The sequence below is a fragment of the Nyctereutes procyonoides genome, unplaced genomic scaffold (assembly GCF_905146905.1).
Source record: "Nyctereutes procyonoides isolate TBG_1078 unplaced genomic scaffold, NYPRO_anot_genome, whole genome shotgun sequence".
Taxonomy (NCBI): domain Eukaryota; kingdom Metazoa; phylum Chordata; class Mammalia; order Carnivora; family Canidae; genus Nyctereutes; species Nyctereutes procyonoides.
The window spans coordinates 20,011,165-20,030,037 of NW_026575020.1; the positions used below are offsets into that span (position 1 = coordinate 20,011,165).

Below are 18,873 nucleotides of genomic sequence, written 5' to 3' on the forward strand. Positions count from 1 at the left end.
GCAGTATGAAATATGAAAGATTGTGACCTAGGGGCACCTCAGTGGCTCAGTCGTTGACCGTCTGCCTTTGGCTCAGGTCATGATCCTGAGGTCCTGGGATCGAGTCCTGCATCAGGTTCCCTGTAGTGAGCCTGCTTCTTCCTCTGCCTATGTGCCTATGTCTATGCCTCTCTCTGTGTCTCTCATGAATAAATAAAATCTTTAAAAAACTGCTCCCTAATATAATAAAGTATACTTGGGGGCACATGGGTGGCTCAGTCAGTTAAGCAACTGATTCTTCATTTCAGCTCAGGGCATGATCTCAGGGTTGTGAGATAAAGCCCTGTGTCAGGCTCCACGCTGAACATGGATTCTCTCTCCCCCCTTCTCCCATCCCCATCCTTGCTCACACGCATTCTCTAACTTGAACATGGATTCTCTTAAGATTCTCTCTCTCTCCCCCTCTCCCATCCCCATCCTTTTTTTTTTTTAATTTTTATTTTTATTTATGATAGTTACACAGAGAGAGAGAGAGAGAGAGAGAGAGGCAGAGACACAGGCAGAGGGAGAAGCAGGCTCCATGCACCGGGAGCCCGATGTGGGATTCGATCCCGGGTCTCCAGGATCGTGCCCTGGGCCAAAGGCAGGCGCCAAACCGCTGCGCCACGCAGGGATCCCTCCCATCCCCATCCTTGCTCACACGCATTCTCTATCTCTCTCTCTCTCAAAAAGAAAAAAAAAAAAAAAAGTACACTTGTATCCTGACTTATAGATCTGGGAATCCACATTAGTTGCAAGGAAAAAAATGAATAGTCTTTAACAAAATTATAGATTATTTCTGATATAACTAATACATTTACAGCCAATGATGTTCAATTTAAAAATTGCAAAAGCACCCAAGAAAAAAAAAACCCACAAAAAAAAACCTATAGTATGGTCCTATACAAGTGAATCCAAAGTCGCATTTTTCAAAAGTAATCTCTATGCCCGATGTGGAACTCAAACTCACAACCCCAAGATCAAGAGTCCCATACTCTATCAACTGAGCTAGCCAGAAACCCCTAAAACCACATTTTGCAATGAAGTTCCCAGATGTTATATGACTTTTTTATCACATAATATACTTATGACAATATTATTACATAAAAGATATGGTATCACAGGGTGCCTGGGTGGCTCAGTGGTTAAGCAACCAACTCCTGGTTTCAGCACAGGTCATGATTTTAGGGTCCTGGGATTTTCACTCAGTGCAGAGTCTGCTTGGGATTCTCTGCCCCATCCTGCTCACATGCATACACTCTCGTTCTCTCTAAAAAAATAAATCTTTTTTTTTTCTGAAGATTTTATTTATTTATTCATGAGAGACACAGACTTAGAGAGAGAGGCAGAGACACAGGCAGAGGGAGAAGCAGGCTCCACACAGGGAGCCTGATGTGGGACTCAATCCCGAAATCACACCCTGGGCCGAAGGCAGACACTCAACCACTGAGCCATCCAGGTGTCCCAAATCTTTTTAAAAAAGTATGCTGCTACGAATGGAACCATCTTCAGCTATACTTCAGTGATCACAAAATTCCAAGATGAAAAATCAAAGGCTCATTTGTTTGATTATAGATATATGATTTAACGGTTACTAAGAAAAATCAGGAAGAATTATCTACTCCACCTACCACATGGTACCATGTATAAAGTTCTTTTCTTTTTGTCTGCTATCATCAAGCATGGGATATAGTGACAATCAAAAAGCATGAAGTGTGAAATACTAATCCCCTCCATCATCTCAGGTGTTTTACATGCAGGGAAAAGAGATTTCCCATGTACTATACACTTGATAGAACTGATTATGGTATAAAGGATCAAAATATCATATCAGAAGCCCAAATGCCTATTTTCAACTATTACTGCCAACACATGCCCAATCGTAGTTACTGGCTGTCCAAGATCCTAGGTCCTACCATAACTTACCATTTCTGCCAGTTAAATCCTTTTAATGTTTAAAAAAATTACATGCTAACTATAAAGTCTGTTAATAGGAAATGTAGGGAAAAAAAAGGAAATGTAGAAAAAGAAAAGGTCAGAATTGAGGGAGTGTGGAAGCAATGTGGAATAAAGAGAACAGAAGGATGCTGAACAGAATGAACAACGAGAATTCCTCTGTCATTATCGTAGGCAATTGAAAATTAAACCAAGTGTATAATGTGGCTAATGAAGTATATGTTCTGGTGGCAAAAGAGGCAATTTCCTCTCATTATCACATTAAAACAAAAAAAGAAACAGGGAAAAGTAAATCTAATTAAAAGATCCAGAGAGACCAGATTATAGGATTATGTTTAGAAAAGCTTACATTGAGAAAAGAGATTGCTACCAATCACTGAGCCAATGGCCAACTAGAGAAAAAAGCATCATCAATAACAAAATTCTACTGTTCCTCTCTTCAAGTTCCTTCTGTTCTATCTTTTCACTTTCATCTCCTAATCCTCACAGGAGATTATGGTTTCAGAAACATACTATGGTGGGCCTGTAGGGACCGCTTAGTGTTCTCCTAGTCACTAAACTATGTTTCCCTCAGCCTAATGGGAGCCTACAATAAGCTAGTCACACTGAATCTGAAGTAGAGAAAACATACTGACTTCAAAACAAACTGGGTAGTTAGGGTACACAGGACAACTCACTCGTCAACGTTTATGCTCTGTTTCTTTGGAATTGTGTACTATGTATATAGCACATACATCATCTGTTTCTAAAAATAAACTTTAAAAATAATAGATTGAAACTTAAGATTTGGGATGCCTGAGTGGGTCAGTGGTTGAGCGTCTGCCTTTGGCTCAGGGCATGATCCTGGAATGTGGGATCAAGTCCCCCATAGGGCTTCCCTGCAGGGAGCCTGCTTCTCCCTCTGCCTGTGTCTCCCATAAATAAATAAATAAATAAATAAACAAATAAATAAAAATGAACAAATAAATAAATAAATCTTAAAAAAAAAGAAATTTAAGATTTACTTTCTCTTTCCAAAAGACTTCACTAAAGGATAATTTAGTATCACAAAGTGCAAATTGAACCCTTGCAGTAACTGCCCTGATACACCCATATGTTAAAACAAAAGTTATATCTCTTTCACTTGAACTATCACTTTGAATTTGAGTAAGAATCACATGCACATTTCTCCCCTAGAAATCTCTAGTTTCTCTTAAGAAACACTGCCAGAAAAGAATAATAGCCTTTTAACTAAAATCTCAAAAAGACCCTACAGTTCTCAATAAAGATTTTTTTAAAGATTTTAAGAAATCTCTACACCCCCTCCCAAAAAACAAAGAAATCTCTATTCCCAATATGGGCTCGAACTCACAACCCTGAGATAAGAGTAGCATGTTCCACTGATTGAGCCAACCATGTACCCAGAAGTGTTTCTAAAGAAGTTTTGCTTAAAAATGGATTTATAAATAGGATTTCTTAAATGACTTTCCTCAGTACATTAGCTGATTCACAAAAAGTTGGCATCTAGGGTACAAAGGAAAACATACATGCTGTAAAAAATTTTTTTTTATTCATCTTATCTTCCAATTAAGGTATTTCTGGGGGAGACTGCAACTAAACATTCCTCCTCCCTACCCCACCACTCTAGACCTAATATATTTCATACATAATATTAAACATAAACACCTATATACTTACTTACAAAAAGCACATGTATTTAAATACATATAAAAATCACATCCCATAGTAGACAAATCTTTCTGTCTTGACTACAGAATTCTCTTCAATGTGATAGTTCCTTATGGAGCCTTGGAGTCTGCTGAGTTTAAGGTAAGCAATTTGTGCTTTACTTTATACTAAACCTAACAGAGAAGGCTGCACAGAGATAAAAGACAGTAGTCCCTAAAACGTATTGAACACTTATTATGTGCCACTAATCCTCACAGCAACTCTGAGGTAGTTGCTATCAAAATCCACCTATTACAAATAAGGAAAAAGGCACTTTTTTTTTTTTTAAGAGATTGATTTGGGAGTGAGCGTGTGCAAGCAAGGACCAGGGCAGAGGGAGAGGGGAATCTCAAACAGACACCCTGCTGAGGGCAAAGCTCAATGCAAGACTCGATCCCAGGACCCTGAGATCATGACCTGAGATAAAATCAAGAGTCAGATGCTTTGATCGATTGAGCTACCCAGGTGCCCCAAGGAAACAAGGTTTAACAATGAATTCATAAATCAGTTTAGAGAAGTTAGTGCCTTGCTTAGTCAACACAACTAGAAAGGAAGAGTGCTTGAATATGAACTCAGGGTTTGTGTTGATTCCAGTTTCTGAGTGCTAATTACTCTGCCTCTAGCATTTACAGAAGTGCCAAGAGCTAAGAACTTCAGCTGGGAGAAAGGAAAAGAAAAATCAGACCTGGGGAAGCACAATATAATCAAAACATTATTTCCAAGCAAAAGTGACATGCAGATTTATACAAGGAGAAAAATGTATTCTTCTACTTTATATATTTCAGAGATAATCATATCCTGACATCACTTCAAGAGGCAAGATTTACTATCCAGCTATAAAATCTGATTTATAAGCTACAACTATCTGATATTCACCAATTGTGAGGACATAAATTTGACTCCATTTTTTTTTTTTAAAGAAGCAATCAAGAGCTGCAGGTATGGTCAAAATAAAAATGATCCTGTAAAAAAGAACTCTAGAAGAGAAATCTAGATCTATAGAAAAACTAGAGTGTCACAGACAGAAGCTCCTTTATGAGAAATCTCTCACCCATTTTCCTGTCCCTTTGAATGACTTTCATCCTGCACCTTCATTTCTATAGCCACAGAACCCAAAGCAGAGATCATTTTCCAGTACAGTGACTTCCTATTAACAAATTACTATTTAGAAGACTTTCATTTCCAGCAACGACCTTCAAGGTCACACAATCAAAGCAGATTTATACTTCAGTTATCCTGTTCAATTTATCATCCTTTTGGCTGGTACCCCTAAAGACAATTTTTTTTAAAGATTTTTATTTATTTATTCATGAGACATGGGGGAGTGGGGGGCAGAGACAGAGGCAGAGGGAGAAGCAGGCTCCATGCAGGGAGCCTGATGTGGGACTCGATCCTGGGTCTCCAGGATCATGCCCTGGGCTGAAGGCGGTGCTAAACTGCTGAGCCATCAGGGCTGCCTCCCTAAAGACAATTAAATCAAGTGAAAGCAAAATAACTGACCAAAACTATTATGCTGAAATATACAGGAGGTGTATACTTTTATCCGACTAAAAATCAGCAACATTAGGAATCTTTCTCCTTCATGGAGCTGCCCCAAATGACGCGTAAAAGCACAGGGCAACATGTATTTGTCCTCACCATGTTTTAATCATTATCGGCTCCTTAAGGACACAGTGACTACGTGGTACCAGTTCATTTTTTTCCCCTCAAATAAGTAAAACCGAGGGCAGCCTGGGTGGCTCAGCAGTTTAGCGCCTGCCTTCAGCCCAGGGCATGATCCTGGAGACCTGAGATCGAGTCCCACGTGGGGCTCCCTGCATGGAACCTGCTTCTCCCTCTGCCTGTTTCTCTGCCTCTCTCTGTCATGAATGAATAAATAAAATCTTAAAAAAAAAAAAAAACAAAAACCTGAGAGCTCATACTTTAATAAACATCCAGGAAGCCAAGAGATAAAATGCCAACCATGTTAACATTCTATAATGTGCCACTGTCCCCCCTCATCTTCCCAGGAATAAGGAAGTTGTCAACACAGCTCACTATGACCAGAAGGTCTGAATACATGGTAACAAAGTTTATGAATAAGACTCAGTAAAATTCATTACTTAAAGTGATTTAAGATGTGGTCTGCAGGGGCACCTGGGTGGCTCAGTGGTTGAGCATCTGCCTTTGGCTCAGGTAATGATTCCAGGATCCTGGGACAGAGTTCTGCATCAGGCTCCTATAGGGAGTCTGCTTCTCCTTCTGCCTATGTCTCTGTGTGTCTCTCATGAATAAATAAAATCTTAAAAAAAAAAATTATGGCCTGAGAAAAATGCAAGTATTCTCAAAGTCAAGACACTACAAGTAGATATTTATAAGCAGACAAAAGGCACTAATAACCAGTTACTTGGCCCACAGACCCTAAAATTACACCAGAGCAAGCTGCAGCATGAACAAAACAAAAAATCTATTATTATACCACTTATTAGCCTTTTTTTTTTTTTAAGATTTTTTAATCACTTATTTGGGAAAGAGCACAACCAGGGAGAGCCGCTGGAGGGAGAAGCAGGCTCCCCGCTGAGCAGGAAGCCCAATGCCCATGCCAGACTCCATCCCAGGATACTGAGATCATGACCTGAACCAAAGGCAGATGCTTAACTGACTGAGCCACCCAGGTGCCCCTTGTTATCCTTTTTGAGAGTAAAGTAATTCTTTGCCACAGTAAACGCCTTGAGATCATCTTAAAGGGGACACTAAGAAAGGAATGAGCTGTGATCTTTTGGGACACTATGTACAAGAGATCCAATTTTCAAGAAGTTGCTGATGAAAACTGCTTTAAAGGTATATCCTTGAATAATTATCTTCTAAAAGTAATTCTGCAATGATGCAGTAAGTAACACTGTAATTATACCTAGGTTCATTTGTGGGTAAACCGCCATCAGAATTACCCTAAAGAGGTGATGAGGTCACGAAGGTTTAGCTCTCACGAATGGGATTTTCGCCCTTATAAAAAATAACCCAGTCCACAGAGCTGCCATGTGGGAGACACAAGAAGAAAGCAGCTCTGAACCAGGAAGTGGGCTTCCACCAGACACCAAATCTGCAGGTGCTTGGGCCATGGACAACAGCCTCTAGCACCTTGAGAAATCTGTGTATGAGCCACCCAATCTCCTCTCTGCTCTTCTGTTACAGCACTGAGGCAAAAAAGTAACCAATTATTGTGCTGTCTTTTTTTGGCATTTTGTTTATTTATTCATGAGAGACTCACAGAGAGGCACAGAGTCACAGACAGAGGGAGAAGTGGGCTCCATCCAGAGAGCCCAACGTGGGTCTCCATCCTGGATCTCCAGGATCACGCCCGGGGCCAAAGGCAGCGCTAAAACGCTGAGCCACCCGGGCTGCCCGTGTGCTGCCTTTTTAAACCATATCTTAAGAAATGTTTTCTTTATATAATATTGTAAATGAGTAAAGAACATTCAGTAAGCAAGGCAAGTATGGAGCATACCACTAAGCTGTGTGCTTTCCCCTAATCTCATCTCACAGCCTACTGTCTGAAAGATAAATATATGCTGAATAATTTCATCATTCCTTCAGTTGGTTTGATAGTTTTATAACATGTACATATCCTTTATATAATCTATTATCTCATTATAATGTAATGTATTTTGTAATATTATAAATACTATATTGCTTAAAAAAATTACCCTAAAATACAATGTCTACCTTTAAATAACATATATTAAAAAATTAAATCTTTTAAAAATAAGTTTGCAATTGAAAGATTAACCCTTCTGGGGATCCCTGGGTGGCTCAGCGGTCTGGCGCCTGCCTTTGGCTCAGAGCGCGATCCTGGAGTCCCGGGATCGAGTCCCGCGTCAGGCTCCCGGCATGGAGCCCGCTTCTCCCTCCTCCTGTGTCTCGGCCTCTCTCTCAATCTCTGTGTCTGTCATGAATAAATAAATAAATAAATCTTTAAAAAAAAAAAAGATTAACCCTTCTAAAATTATTAATATCCAACTCCATAATGACTATACAATATGGACCATAAATGGCAATTATCTTATAAAGGGCTTCATCTCTACCATGGTCAAGATTAAGTGCTATGCAAGCCCTCTATCCTTCAATGTTCACAACAATCCTTTGATAGAAGGATTATTTACTACTTCCACTTTGTACATGAGGATACTAAGAAGCTTAGGGAGCTGAGAAATGACAGAACCAGGATACAAACCAAAGTCTTTTTGACTCAAGAGTCTAACCACTATGTTATATGGTACTGAGGGGAAAATACCATCTCATAATTACAAAGAACTTTTCTGTTTTTTAGAAACTTTTCATACAGAGTGAGTCAACTGATTAAATGCAATTTGGTATTTTGGACTGAATCCTAGAATAGCAAAAGGACATTTGTGTTAAAACAGGTGAAGTTCAAATAAAATCTGTACTTTAGTTAATAATAATGTACCAATGCTAATTTTTAGTTTTGAACAAATGTGCCATGGTTATGTAAGATGTTAACATGAAGTGAAACTGAGTGAAGAGTATATGCAAACTTTCTGTACTATCTTTGCAACTTTTCTGTAAATCTAGAATTATTCCTCCACAAATGAGCTTATTAAAAAACCCTGGGGATGCCTGGGTGGCTCAGTGGTTGAGCGCCTGCCTTGGGCTCAGGGAGTGATCCTGGAGTCCTGGGACTGAGTCCCACATCAGGCTTCCTGCAAGGAGACTGCTTTTCCTTCTGCCTGTGTCTCTGCCTCTCTGTGTCTCTCATGAATAAATAAATACAATCTTAAAAAAAAAAACAAACCTGTAAGTTGGTAATAACTGATAAAATAAAAATTGATAATGAATTTTTCAAAAGAAGTGAGAATTACAGAAAGATTTCCAGAGTTTATTATAAAGGAAAACAAAAACATTTGGTTCCCTTGTAAGGAGAAACAAAAAAGCATTCAGATGGATAAGGGAAATTCTAGAGCTGGGCAGTCAGCCTCATATCCAAGCAATGAGTCTACTTACTCCATTCCTGCAGAAATTAACAGTAGATCCTCCATTAGTACCAAATATAACATTACTCACTTGGGAGAACCCAGACAGACTGCATATATTACCTCCCACATTACTGGTTATTAAGTGCCTACCACATACTGACACTTTCACACATGCCTAATACTGTACCAAGCTCTAGAACTCCTTTATGGACTTTTGGCATGAAGAGCATTACGCATTTCTCATTTATGTATGAGATTTTACTTTAATATATATGAAATGTATATCTTACTTATTAATATACATTTGGGAATAACAAGTCATATAAAGTAGTAAATTAAGTGAGGTCATTAAGTATTTCTATGTGTTCTAGATCTATCTTTAATAGAAAATTTAACATAGCCCACAGGACATCATTTATGTTTTTTTTTTAAGATTTATTTATTTATTCATCAGGGAGAGAGAGACAGAGACATAGGTAGAGGGAGAAGCAGGCTTCCCACAGAGAGCCCAATGCAGGACTTGATCCAGGATCACGCCCTGAGCCAAAGGCAGACACTCAACCACTGAGCCACCCAGGCGTCCCAACATCATTTATATTCTGATAAAAATCCTCACATTTACAAAGTCATCTAGAGACTTGAGTTTTTCAATATGTATCATCTCAGACTGATGACAAACCACAACTTTCTAAGTCCTAAATTAAAAAAATTATAATGATCAGAAAGTATGCAATGTTAGCTCTGTTCCTCAATAGTTATTTACCAAATATCAGGCACTATTTTAAATTACTCCTTCGTATTCAAAATAATTGGTAAAACAGGCATCATTACATTCATTCTGCAGATGAGGAAACTGAAGCTCATTTTAAATAACTTGCTCAAGGCCACGTTTCTAGTGAGCAGCCACTCTGGCCCAGAAGGCCACATGCTATTTCCATAATCCAAATTTTTGCAACTTAGCACTACTAAATTTGGGGATGGGTGACCATTTGCTATAAGGGGCTGTCCTGTACATTGTAGAATGTTTAAAGCACCCCTCCCATTAGTTGTGACAACCAAAAAAGTGTTTCCACATATTGCATATTGCCAGATGTCCCCTAGGAAGCAACACTGCTCCCAGTTGACAACCACTGCCATAATACTACGCTGCTTCCACATGCTGGTGTTGGGGATGATCACTGAAAAGATGTGACTGCCAAATGACCTGTGAGCTGGAACCCAGCCCTTAGAGGTTTCTCATCCTATGCCCATCCTTAGAACGAGGTTCCATTACTTTCACCTGCATGGTATACATGACGGAAGCCAGTTAGGGCCTCTTTATAAACTCTTTAAGATTTGACAGGCAGGTGCCAGGCATCCACACTGTCCTGCTGCCACCCAAGACAAGCCTTGTAAGTTCTCTTTGCTTATTAGAAGTGCCATCTACTGATCTGTAGTATTCCACCTCTTTCATCTCTCTGCCTTCCAATTCAAGGGGGCTGGTTTCAGATTATACCAGGGAAGTTCCTAGAAGGCTTAAAAACCAACAGCTGGCTAGCACACAGTTAAAATACATTTTCTGAGAAGAGGTTAGTTTTTATAAAACAACTTTCCAGAATCAGTTCCAATTAAAAGAAGCTAGTGGTTTTAGCCAGAACCTTTGCTAAATGCTACTGTGGGACAAACTGAGGCTATTCTGAGAATATACGACTTGTTCAGAACACTCAACAAATAAAAACAGGTTTTTTACTTATTTAGTAATTTGTGCTTTGGTGGGAGGCAGAGCAGTGGAAGAGAGGCTTCCAAGGGGCAGCTCTCTGAGTAATGGAAGCAGAACTGAGAAGGCTTGGAAGATAGAAATCAAAGGGGCAAAGTCCGTAGGCCAACAGGTCTCAGGAGAACAGAGTTCACACACTAAAGCAAACTGCCCGGTGGGGCTGTTGAGTCAGTCTCTGGAGCAGCAGACTCTGTCATGAATATGTTAACTGAAGTCAGAATGCCTCAAATGCCTTAGAAGAAAAAATATATATATAAATATAAAGGAAAATCCTAATTTGTGGGCAAAATGCTACAGAATAGTCACTATCACCCAAAAGTCCTTTTTTTTTTTTGTATATACACTTAGTGGAAGTTAAAAAAATTCTGACATCTGTGAAGAAATGTGGGAGCTATTTTTCTGTAGCTCCAAAGTGGTTTCTCATTCTGAATACAGGTTAACTTTCAAAATAACGAATAATAAAATCTGTGTCTGAAAATAAATTTGGCTCTAATTCTCTCAAAGTAGATTGTACTGTATGAATTTGTACAGCTATCAAAGGACTCAGGACATTTGAAGCTACTATTGTAGCAATAATGTTAACATTTGCCTAATGTCTACTTCATGATTACCCAGCAGGAGCCATTACTCTCGGGCTCCCATGAGCCAAGTACCTGAATACATGCTTCTTATGCAACAGCTCAATAAATACTCCCAACACTTTTCTACAATGGTTCCCCTCATTCAGCAGAAGAGGAAACAACAAGGAAGTTGAGCTAGATTTTAACAAAAAATGTTTTTACTTCAAAGCCTACCTTTTCTCCTTTAAATAGTATTTGACTGAAAGTCTGCTCTAACTGGTATAAAGGGTATAACTGCAGGAAAATGAGGCGTGATTCCCCACAGAAGGAGAATGAGAACACACTAAAGTTCTATCACTTGCATCAAGGTACAGTAGCCCCAGGAATCAGCCTGAAGATCAAAATAACCTGCAAAAAATTCAGATCTTGATCAACATTTTACTCTCAGATTTCAAAGTCACTTCTGCAGGTGTTCTAGTGCTCTCACATGTACGATGACCTGAAACGCACTAAGAAAATTCCCAAGGCAGAACCCTCTGGAAATGTTCATTTTAAGTTTTGTGAGAGATTCTTGCTGGTTCAGTGCTGCCACCATGCGGAACAACTGCAAAAGTGGGGCAAAATTACTCCACGAGCAGGAAGAGAGGACTCATGCCCATCATCACAGTAAGAGGACAGCATTTCCATAGTAAGACAGATAAAGACTTCCATATGTTCAAAATCTTAACCATTTCAAGAAAATCAACTGTTCTACAGGTATATGTGTAAATATACACACCTACACCCTGTCACATACATACATACATCCATGAAGGCAGTGACCAGTAATGGGTATTGGGATTCAGAACTAGGTCAAGATCCTGGCTACGTTACCAGCTGTCTGATTTTGGCAAAATGGCCTGAGCGGACATTTTTTGATCTCTAACATGGAATACCCTCCACTTCACTGGGAAGATATGAGAACTATGTAATATACCTAAAAGCATCTATCTGGCATAGTACGCAATTACATTTAAATTCCCTTTTTCAGGGCAGCCCAGGTGGCTCAGCGGTTTAGTGCCACCTTCAGCCCAGGGTGTGATCCTGGAGACCCAGGATTGAGTCCCACTTCGGGCTCCCTGCATGGAGCCTGCTTCTCCCTCTGCCTGTGTCTCTGCCTCTCTCTCTCTGTGTGTGTGTGTCTCTCATGAATGAATAAATAAAATATTTAATAAATAAATAAATTAATTAATTAATTCCCTTTTTCCTAATGACACCTGGTCATCAGAAACCTTAGGAATTTCTCAGGTGTTTGAGCTACTGTACTTTCATGCACTCATCTGTTTCCTATCAACAGCATTTGACCCGGCTGATAAAAAAAGGAAAATCAGTGGTCTAAATGCCAGTGGTAAGGCTTTTTGGTAAAAAGCAGGATATACAGTAGAGATGAAGAGTACAGGTTCAAGATCAAAAGCAGGCATGTATATTTTAACCCAAGTTTTTCAGTTCTTTACTAAAACAAGCATGAAGAGCTCAAAAATCGATTTGAATCTAAGGCCAGGGCAAGAGTAGGGCAATCAAGGCACAAATTTAAGGAGGCATTCCACTTTCAGGCTTGTGCAGGTATAGAGGTGATGCCTAAATGTGAGTACCACCTTAAATTTTGCACTCTGTACACTTTGCTAGAGCTCGGTGAAAGCTTTGCTAGAGCTCGGTGGAACAATACTAGGGAAACAATATCGGGAAAATTCTGCTACTGAAAAATCTGACAAGAATCAGAAATATTTTCTATTTGGAGGGCAATAGGTCCAACAATAATGCTGATATGTGCTCTAGAAAAATCAACAATAAAGACAGTAAAATAAGTCATTCCTGAAAGTTTCTCAAAATCTACCAAGTAATCTTAAATTTTCTCTAAAGTTTTCTCAAAGATAATTGTGAAAATCTCTCCAAATCACCTCCTGATTTGTAAAAACAGGTTAAGAAATTTTAAGAGTATTATAGTTTATTATAGTGTTTTATTACATTCAAAGAGACCCATTGATGTGTTGCCTGTTTAAATCACATATGTGTAAGTATGAAACAGGGGACAACAGATGATGATAAATGGGCTCATTTTATTTATCTATTGTTTTCATTTAGTCACTCTAAGTTTGAATACGTTTGAAAATTCCAATAATAAAAAATAAACATATGTATAAACATATATATTACTTGAGAATATGGTGGGCGGGACAAAAACCAGTCCCTCCTCCACAAAAAAAAACTTAAAATAGGTCAAATTAGGCTTGTTCCAGAATCCTTCCATCCTCTCAACTGGACAAAAATCTAAGCGCTTGGGTACCAAACAAACGAACAAAAATTCTTTATTAAACCATCAGTTAGCCCCTATCCCTGACCATCTAATTTTACAGGTTCTATTTCAAGAAATTTACATTATTGCAAAGATGCCTTTTTCTCCCTAAACTGGAATTACCTATATGAGTTATAATTCATTTTCACCTCACTCCACTGCACATTGTTAGCCCCACTGGGTATTTAACAAGTTTCCATGGATTGCATGATATCCTGTTTATTTGGAAGCCTGAAACCTGGAGCATGGAGCCCAAACACTTATTATCTTCTCTTTTGTCCTCAAGTAGAAAATTTCAAAGACAGTGGCTCAGGGTAAGAGTGACTCAAAAGCAACACCAAAACACAACTTGGGACCAGCTAAACATTCTATAAAATAGATACTAATGCCCTGTATCTTTCCTTATGGAATTAAAAATAAAATGTGCCACATGGTCTTACTCGAGGGAAAAAAAGAAAGGTTGAATCTTCTAATGCTGGTGGTGATACCTATAAGAAGTCAGGGTTTAAGCACATACACACCTGCATCAGCTTCTGTGCCTGGAAGGTGGCTACAAGATTTTTTTTTTTTTAAGATTTTTATTTATTTATTCATGAGAGACACAGAGGGAGAGAGAGGCAGAGACACAGGCAGAAAGAGAAGCAGGCTCCATGCAGGGAGCCCGATGCGGGACTCCATCCCCGGACTCCAGGATCACACCCTGGGCCAAAGGCAGGCGCTCAATCGCTGAGCCACCCAGGCATCCCATGGCTAAAAGATTCCTAATGATAGGTACCATAGTACCTTAAAACAAAACAAAACAAAACGTGGTTTTCTTCATCCCTTGACCTTGATGCTAAACTTGAAAGATAATAAAAGCCAAGGCTACTCAAAGAATAAGATGAACCAGATGAAATATTAAAGCAGAGAACTGAGCACATGATTTGCAAGTAAGAGACAATGTCTATTTCAAGGCAAATTCCAACTCTATTTCAAAAAGTTCAACAGCAAAGAAAGCATTCAGAGGTTATTCAGTGATTAACTCAAAGTTATTCACCTCCAAGTAAAGAGTGCATTAGGCAAAAAGGGGAGGCCTTATTCCTCCATCTTCTCAATAATGGCACCTAGTAATCAATCACTCCATTCAAATGAGCTCCAGTTACTAGCAGAGTCAACATACCACTTGGGACTTTCTCCCCTTCATTATATGGACAAAGTTAAAAATATTAGTAAGAGAAATAAAAGGTCCTCAAACTTTAAAGTGTTATGTTCTAGCTGCCAAACACTTAGAATATTAATTGTCGAAAAGAATTTTGTCTTAGAATTTTCCTGTATAAGAATGCATTACAATAATTAGGCAATAAATAAAACTTTGTTTCTACTTCCACACCAGAAAAGACCACAAACGTCTGAAGAAATAATCTTTAAAAAAAACTGATATAGGGACGTCTGTGTGGGTCAGTGATTGAGCATCTGCCTTCGGTTCAGGATGTGATCCTGGGGTCCTAGGATACAGTTCTGCATCAGGCTGCCTGCAGGGAGCCTGTTTCTCCTCTGCCGATGTTTCTGCCTCTCTGTGTGTGTCTCTCATGAATGAATAAAATATATATAAATTTAAGGTAAAACTCTTAAAAAATTATTAAAGAGCCAAGGTTTCTGAGCAAACACAGGGGTAGGTATGATACAAATGTTTGCTTTAAGACCCCTGTATTTTAGTAGCACTTGGTTTTCACTTGAGAAAACAACTACTGTGTGAGACATAATCTGAGGGACACACAGAATTCATGTTTCTCATATCTAATCTGTTTCAATACCCCAGAGACAAGATTTGTTTTAAATATGCTTTTTAGGGGATCCCTGGGTGGCTCAGCAGTTTGGCGCCTGCCTTTGGCCCAGGCATGATCCTGGAGTCCCGGGACCGAGTCCTGCGCCAGGCTCCCGGCATGGAGCCTGTTTCCCCCTCTACCTGTGTCTCTGCCTCTCTCTAGGTCTATCATGAATAAATAAATAAATAAATCTTTAAAAAATTTAAAAATAAAAATAAACATGCTTTTTAGGGAAGCCTCGGTGGCTCAGAGGTTTAGCGCCATCTTCAGCCCAGGGCGTGATCTTGGAGACCCGGGATGGAGTCCCATATTGGGCTTCCTGCATGGAGTCTGCTTCTCCCTCTGCCTGTGTCTCTGCCTCTGTCTCTCTCTGTGTCTCTCATGAATAAAGAAATAAATAATCTTAAAAAAATAAACATTCTTTTTAAAGGGATGCATTTTAAGTACTGCTCTCTATAAAAGCAGAAGCTTATTACCATTGGATTTGAATCTGCTATGAGATCCCGCAGAGAATCCAGAAATCCCTGATCTTCCACCATTTGGGCATTGATATCATGGAGTTTTGCCACACAAACTGCTGCTGTTTTCCGAACATAGGGATCTTCATCCTTTAAGCACTTGCGTAGAGGCTCACAGAGATATTCTGTAATCTTGTCCACCCGGATGCACCCCATGGTCCTGACTGCCAAGGCCCGAATTAGAGGATTGGGATCTTCACAATCCTAAAAAGAAAGAGAAAGAGAGAAAGAGAGAAAGAGAGAAAGAAAGAGAAAGAGAAAGAGAGAGAGAGAGAGAGAGAGAAGAAAAAAAAGAGGAAGAGGAAGAAGAAAAAAAGAAAAAAATCATTGACAACTACAGGTATACATGGTGATTAAAAAGTAAACAGTCTAGTTTATACAAGCCTCAGAAGAACATTTCCTTTATGTAAGCTTCCAGTTACACTCTGTATCAGACACTAATCCCCCATACTATTGTTTCCTAAGTACAAATCTTAATTGCCTATTTAAGAGTTTAGGTTAGGAATTCATTTAACTATTTTACAAACACAATGAAGAAATGCCCAGTAGTATTCATTCCATGGTGAGGCAGAAGTCAGCTGGTACTACCATCACCATGGCTGTTACTGGATGTGCCTTAACAACAGGAAAAAAATAAGGAATTGGAAAAACGTGTACCACTCCCAAGTCAGTCTGCAAATATCCCCCACCCTGCACATGCATTCACTTTCTTGCTCTCTCAAATGAATAAATCTTAAAAGGAGATCTTACAAGGATGAAATGATTTTTCATCTTTATGTTTGGAATCTGCTTTAAAATTATCCATTAGGAGGAGTGGGAGTCAGGAAAGCATGTATAGGGAGAATAAATAAGATTGGTCATGGGTTGGGGTGCCTGAAATATGTAATTTAAAAATTAAAATTAAAAATTAAAAATTACTTTAATTTCAGTGTTACTGAAACTTCAATGATACGCCTAACCTTTGTCAGCCTGGGAAGGTTTCTTCTGGCTTTCTTCTCCCATCTGGCAAGGATGCACCAAAACCAGCTAACAGAAGGCTCTCCATATGGTCTGAACTGGATGACGAATGCTGGCATAAAGAATGCTTAAAAACCTGAACACTCTTAGTCACTGCCAGTACTTCTCTAGAGGCTCTCTTTTGCAACAGAGGTTGCTTATTTGCAATGCAGACATTACCTACATCAAACAATACTTTTCTGAAAAGCCTACTTGAGGTAGACGAGACTGGTCTTGAGTTCCTAGGGGTGGAAATGTTACCTTCACAAAGCTGTTGACAGCCATGATGGCCATGTCTGGCTGACTCTTGGCATAGTTCATCAAATAGAGATAAACAAGCTTCTTTAATTCCAGGTTGTCGGTTTGCATACAGTTTACTACATCTGGAAAAAGAGAGCTGAGAAGAGAAAAAAGAAAAGGAAAATGAATAGATGTTGGTGCCAAGCTATTCGATAGAATATGGAGAAATAGCCTTTACAAAGTGATCTGATGCAAAGAAGTATGTCCCCACAGTGATAACAATTAACACTGATCTCAATTTCTAAGGAAACTGTAGTACAAGACCCAAGAAGATCTCTGAAATAGATTTAAGGGGATCCCTGGGTGGCTCAGCAGTTTAGCGCCTGCCTTTGGCCCAGGGCGCGATCCTGGAGTCCTGGGATCGAGTCCCACGTTGGGTTCCCAGCATGGAGCCTGCTTCTCCCTCCTCCTATGTCTCTGCCTCTCTATGTCTATCATAAATAAATCTTTAAAAAAAATAAAAATAAAAAATAAAATAGATTTAAGAAACTTTTCATTGTTAGCAAAAAAAAATTTTTTAAGTTTATTTATTTATTCATGAGAAACACCGAGAGAGAGAGGGAGGCAGAGACACAGGTAGAGGGAGAAGCAGGCTCCTCGCAGGGAGCCCGATGTGGGACTCGATCCCGGATCCCGGGATCACGCCCTGAGACAAAAGCAGATGCTCAAACGCTGAGCCACCCAGGCGTCCCAGCAAATTTTCTAACAAAATAGAGCAATATGGGCAGCCCGGTGGCTCAGCAGTTTAGCGTCACCTTTAGCCCAGGGCCTGATCCTGGAGACCCGGGATCATGTCCCATGTCAGGCTCCCTGCATGGAGCCTGCTTCTCCCTCTGCCTGTGTCTCTGTCTCTCTCTCTGTGTCTCTCATGAATAAATAAAAAAATCTTAAAAAAAAAAAAAAGTAGAGCAATATAATGAACCCAATGTATCCATCACCCAGCTGCAAAGAAGCATTAATACATGTCCAATCTTGTTTTATACATGTCCTCAATCCAATATCCCTTCCCCTGTCCCTATCCCACCTAGTTGCTCTGGATTTTTTTCCCAACATAGGACTTGAACTCATGACCCTGAGATCAGGACCTGAGCTGAGATCAAGAATTGCACACTTAACCGCCTGAGCTACACCCAGGAGCCCCAGTCTGGATTATTTTTAACCAAATCCTAGACATTATGTAATTTCATACATATTTTAGGGCATATCTTTAGGAATCTTGTTTTTTATTATTATTTATTTATTTTTTTGGAATCTTGTTTTTTAAAAGCACAATCTTTATCACACACAGAAATTAACAGTAATTCTACATATTGCAGGTTCGAAGCACTATGGCTGCTACCTTTTTAATGTTCATATTCTATCCTTGGGCAGTGGGAACTTACTCAGCTAGCTTCTGAGTTCCTGTGATGTAATCCTGCATTTTCATCAGCCTCCTCACTTTCTGGTAGGACACGATTCACTAACCAAGATTTCTTTGTACATTTCTAATCTCAAAACTGAAACCAGTCATTTTTCTAAGAAGTCTTGATTCCCTTCTAGAATTTATTCTTAATATTACAAACTCAGACAAATGAAAATTTCAGTGTCCTCAGATATAAAAGCTTACACTTTTCCAAAGTTCAAGTCATTTCATGATTTCCTATACTCTTATAAAGCCAAACAGTGGCTTTATTTTGGAATGGCCTCCAAATCATTAGCTTGGAAGGAATGAATTTATTTGATTTTAAAATATAAGCTGGTTTTTTTTCAAGTACACGTTAACTATAATTTTTTAGGAGAGACTGGTAATTAACCTTCCTCCTAGGCTTTATCAAAGTACTACATAAATTTTAAATACTTTTTTAAAAATTTATTTGAGAGAGAGAGAGAGAGAGAGAGAGAGAAAGAGAGAACAGGCACAAGCACGAGTGGGAGGGGCAAAGAGAGAAGGAGAAAGAATCCCAAGTAGACTCTGA

At 39.2% G+C, this 18,873-nt stretch overlaps 1 protein-coding gene across 2 annotated transcripts in view; it reads right to left on the reverse strand.

Moving 5' to 3' along the window:
• AP2B1 (adaptor related protein complex 2 subunit beta 1) overlaps positions 1-18,873 on the reverse strand; it is a 130,419-nt gene that overhangs the window by 93,740 nt on the left and 17,806 nt on the right. For both annotated transcript variants that reach the window (XM_055320854.1, XM_055320846.1), the window contains exons 4-5: positions 16,880-17,015; positions 15,581-15,826 (exon numbers count right to left, since the gene is read on the reverse strand). In XM_055320854.1, coding sequence (XP_055176829.1) covers positions 15,581-15,826; positions 16,880-17,015 — 382 coding nt within the window. The remainder of the gene's footprint in view (positions 1-15,580; positions 15,827-16,879; positions 17,016-18,873) is intronic.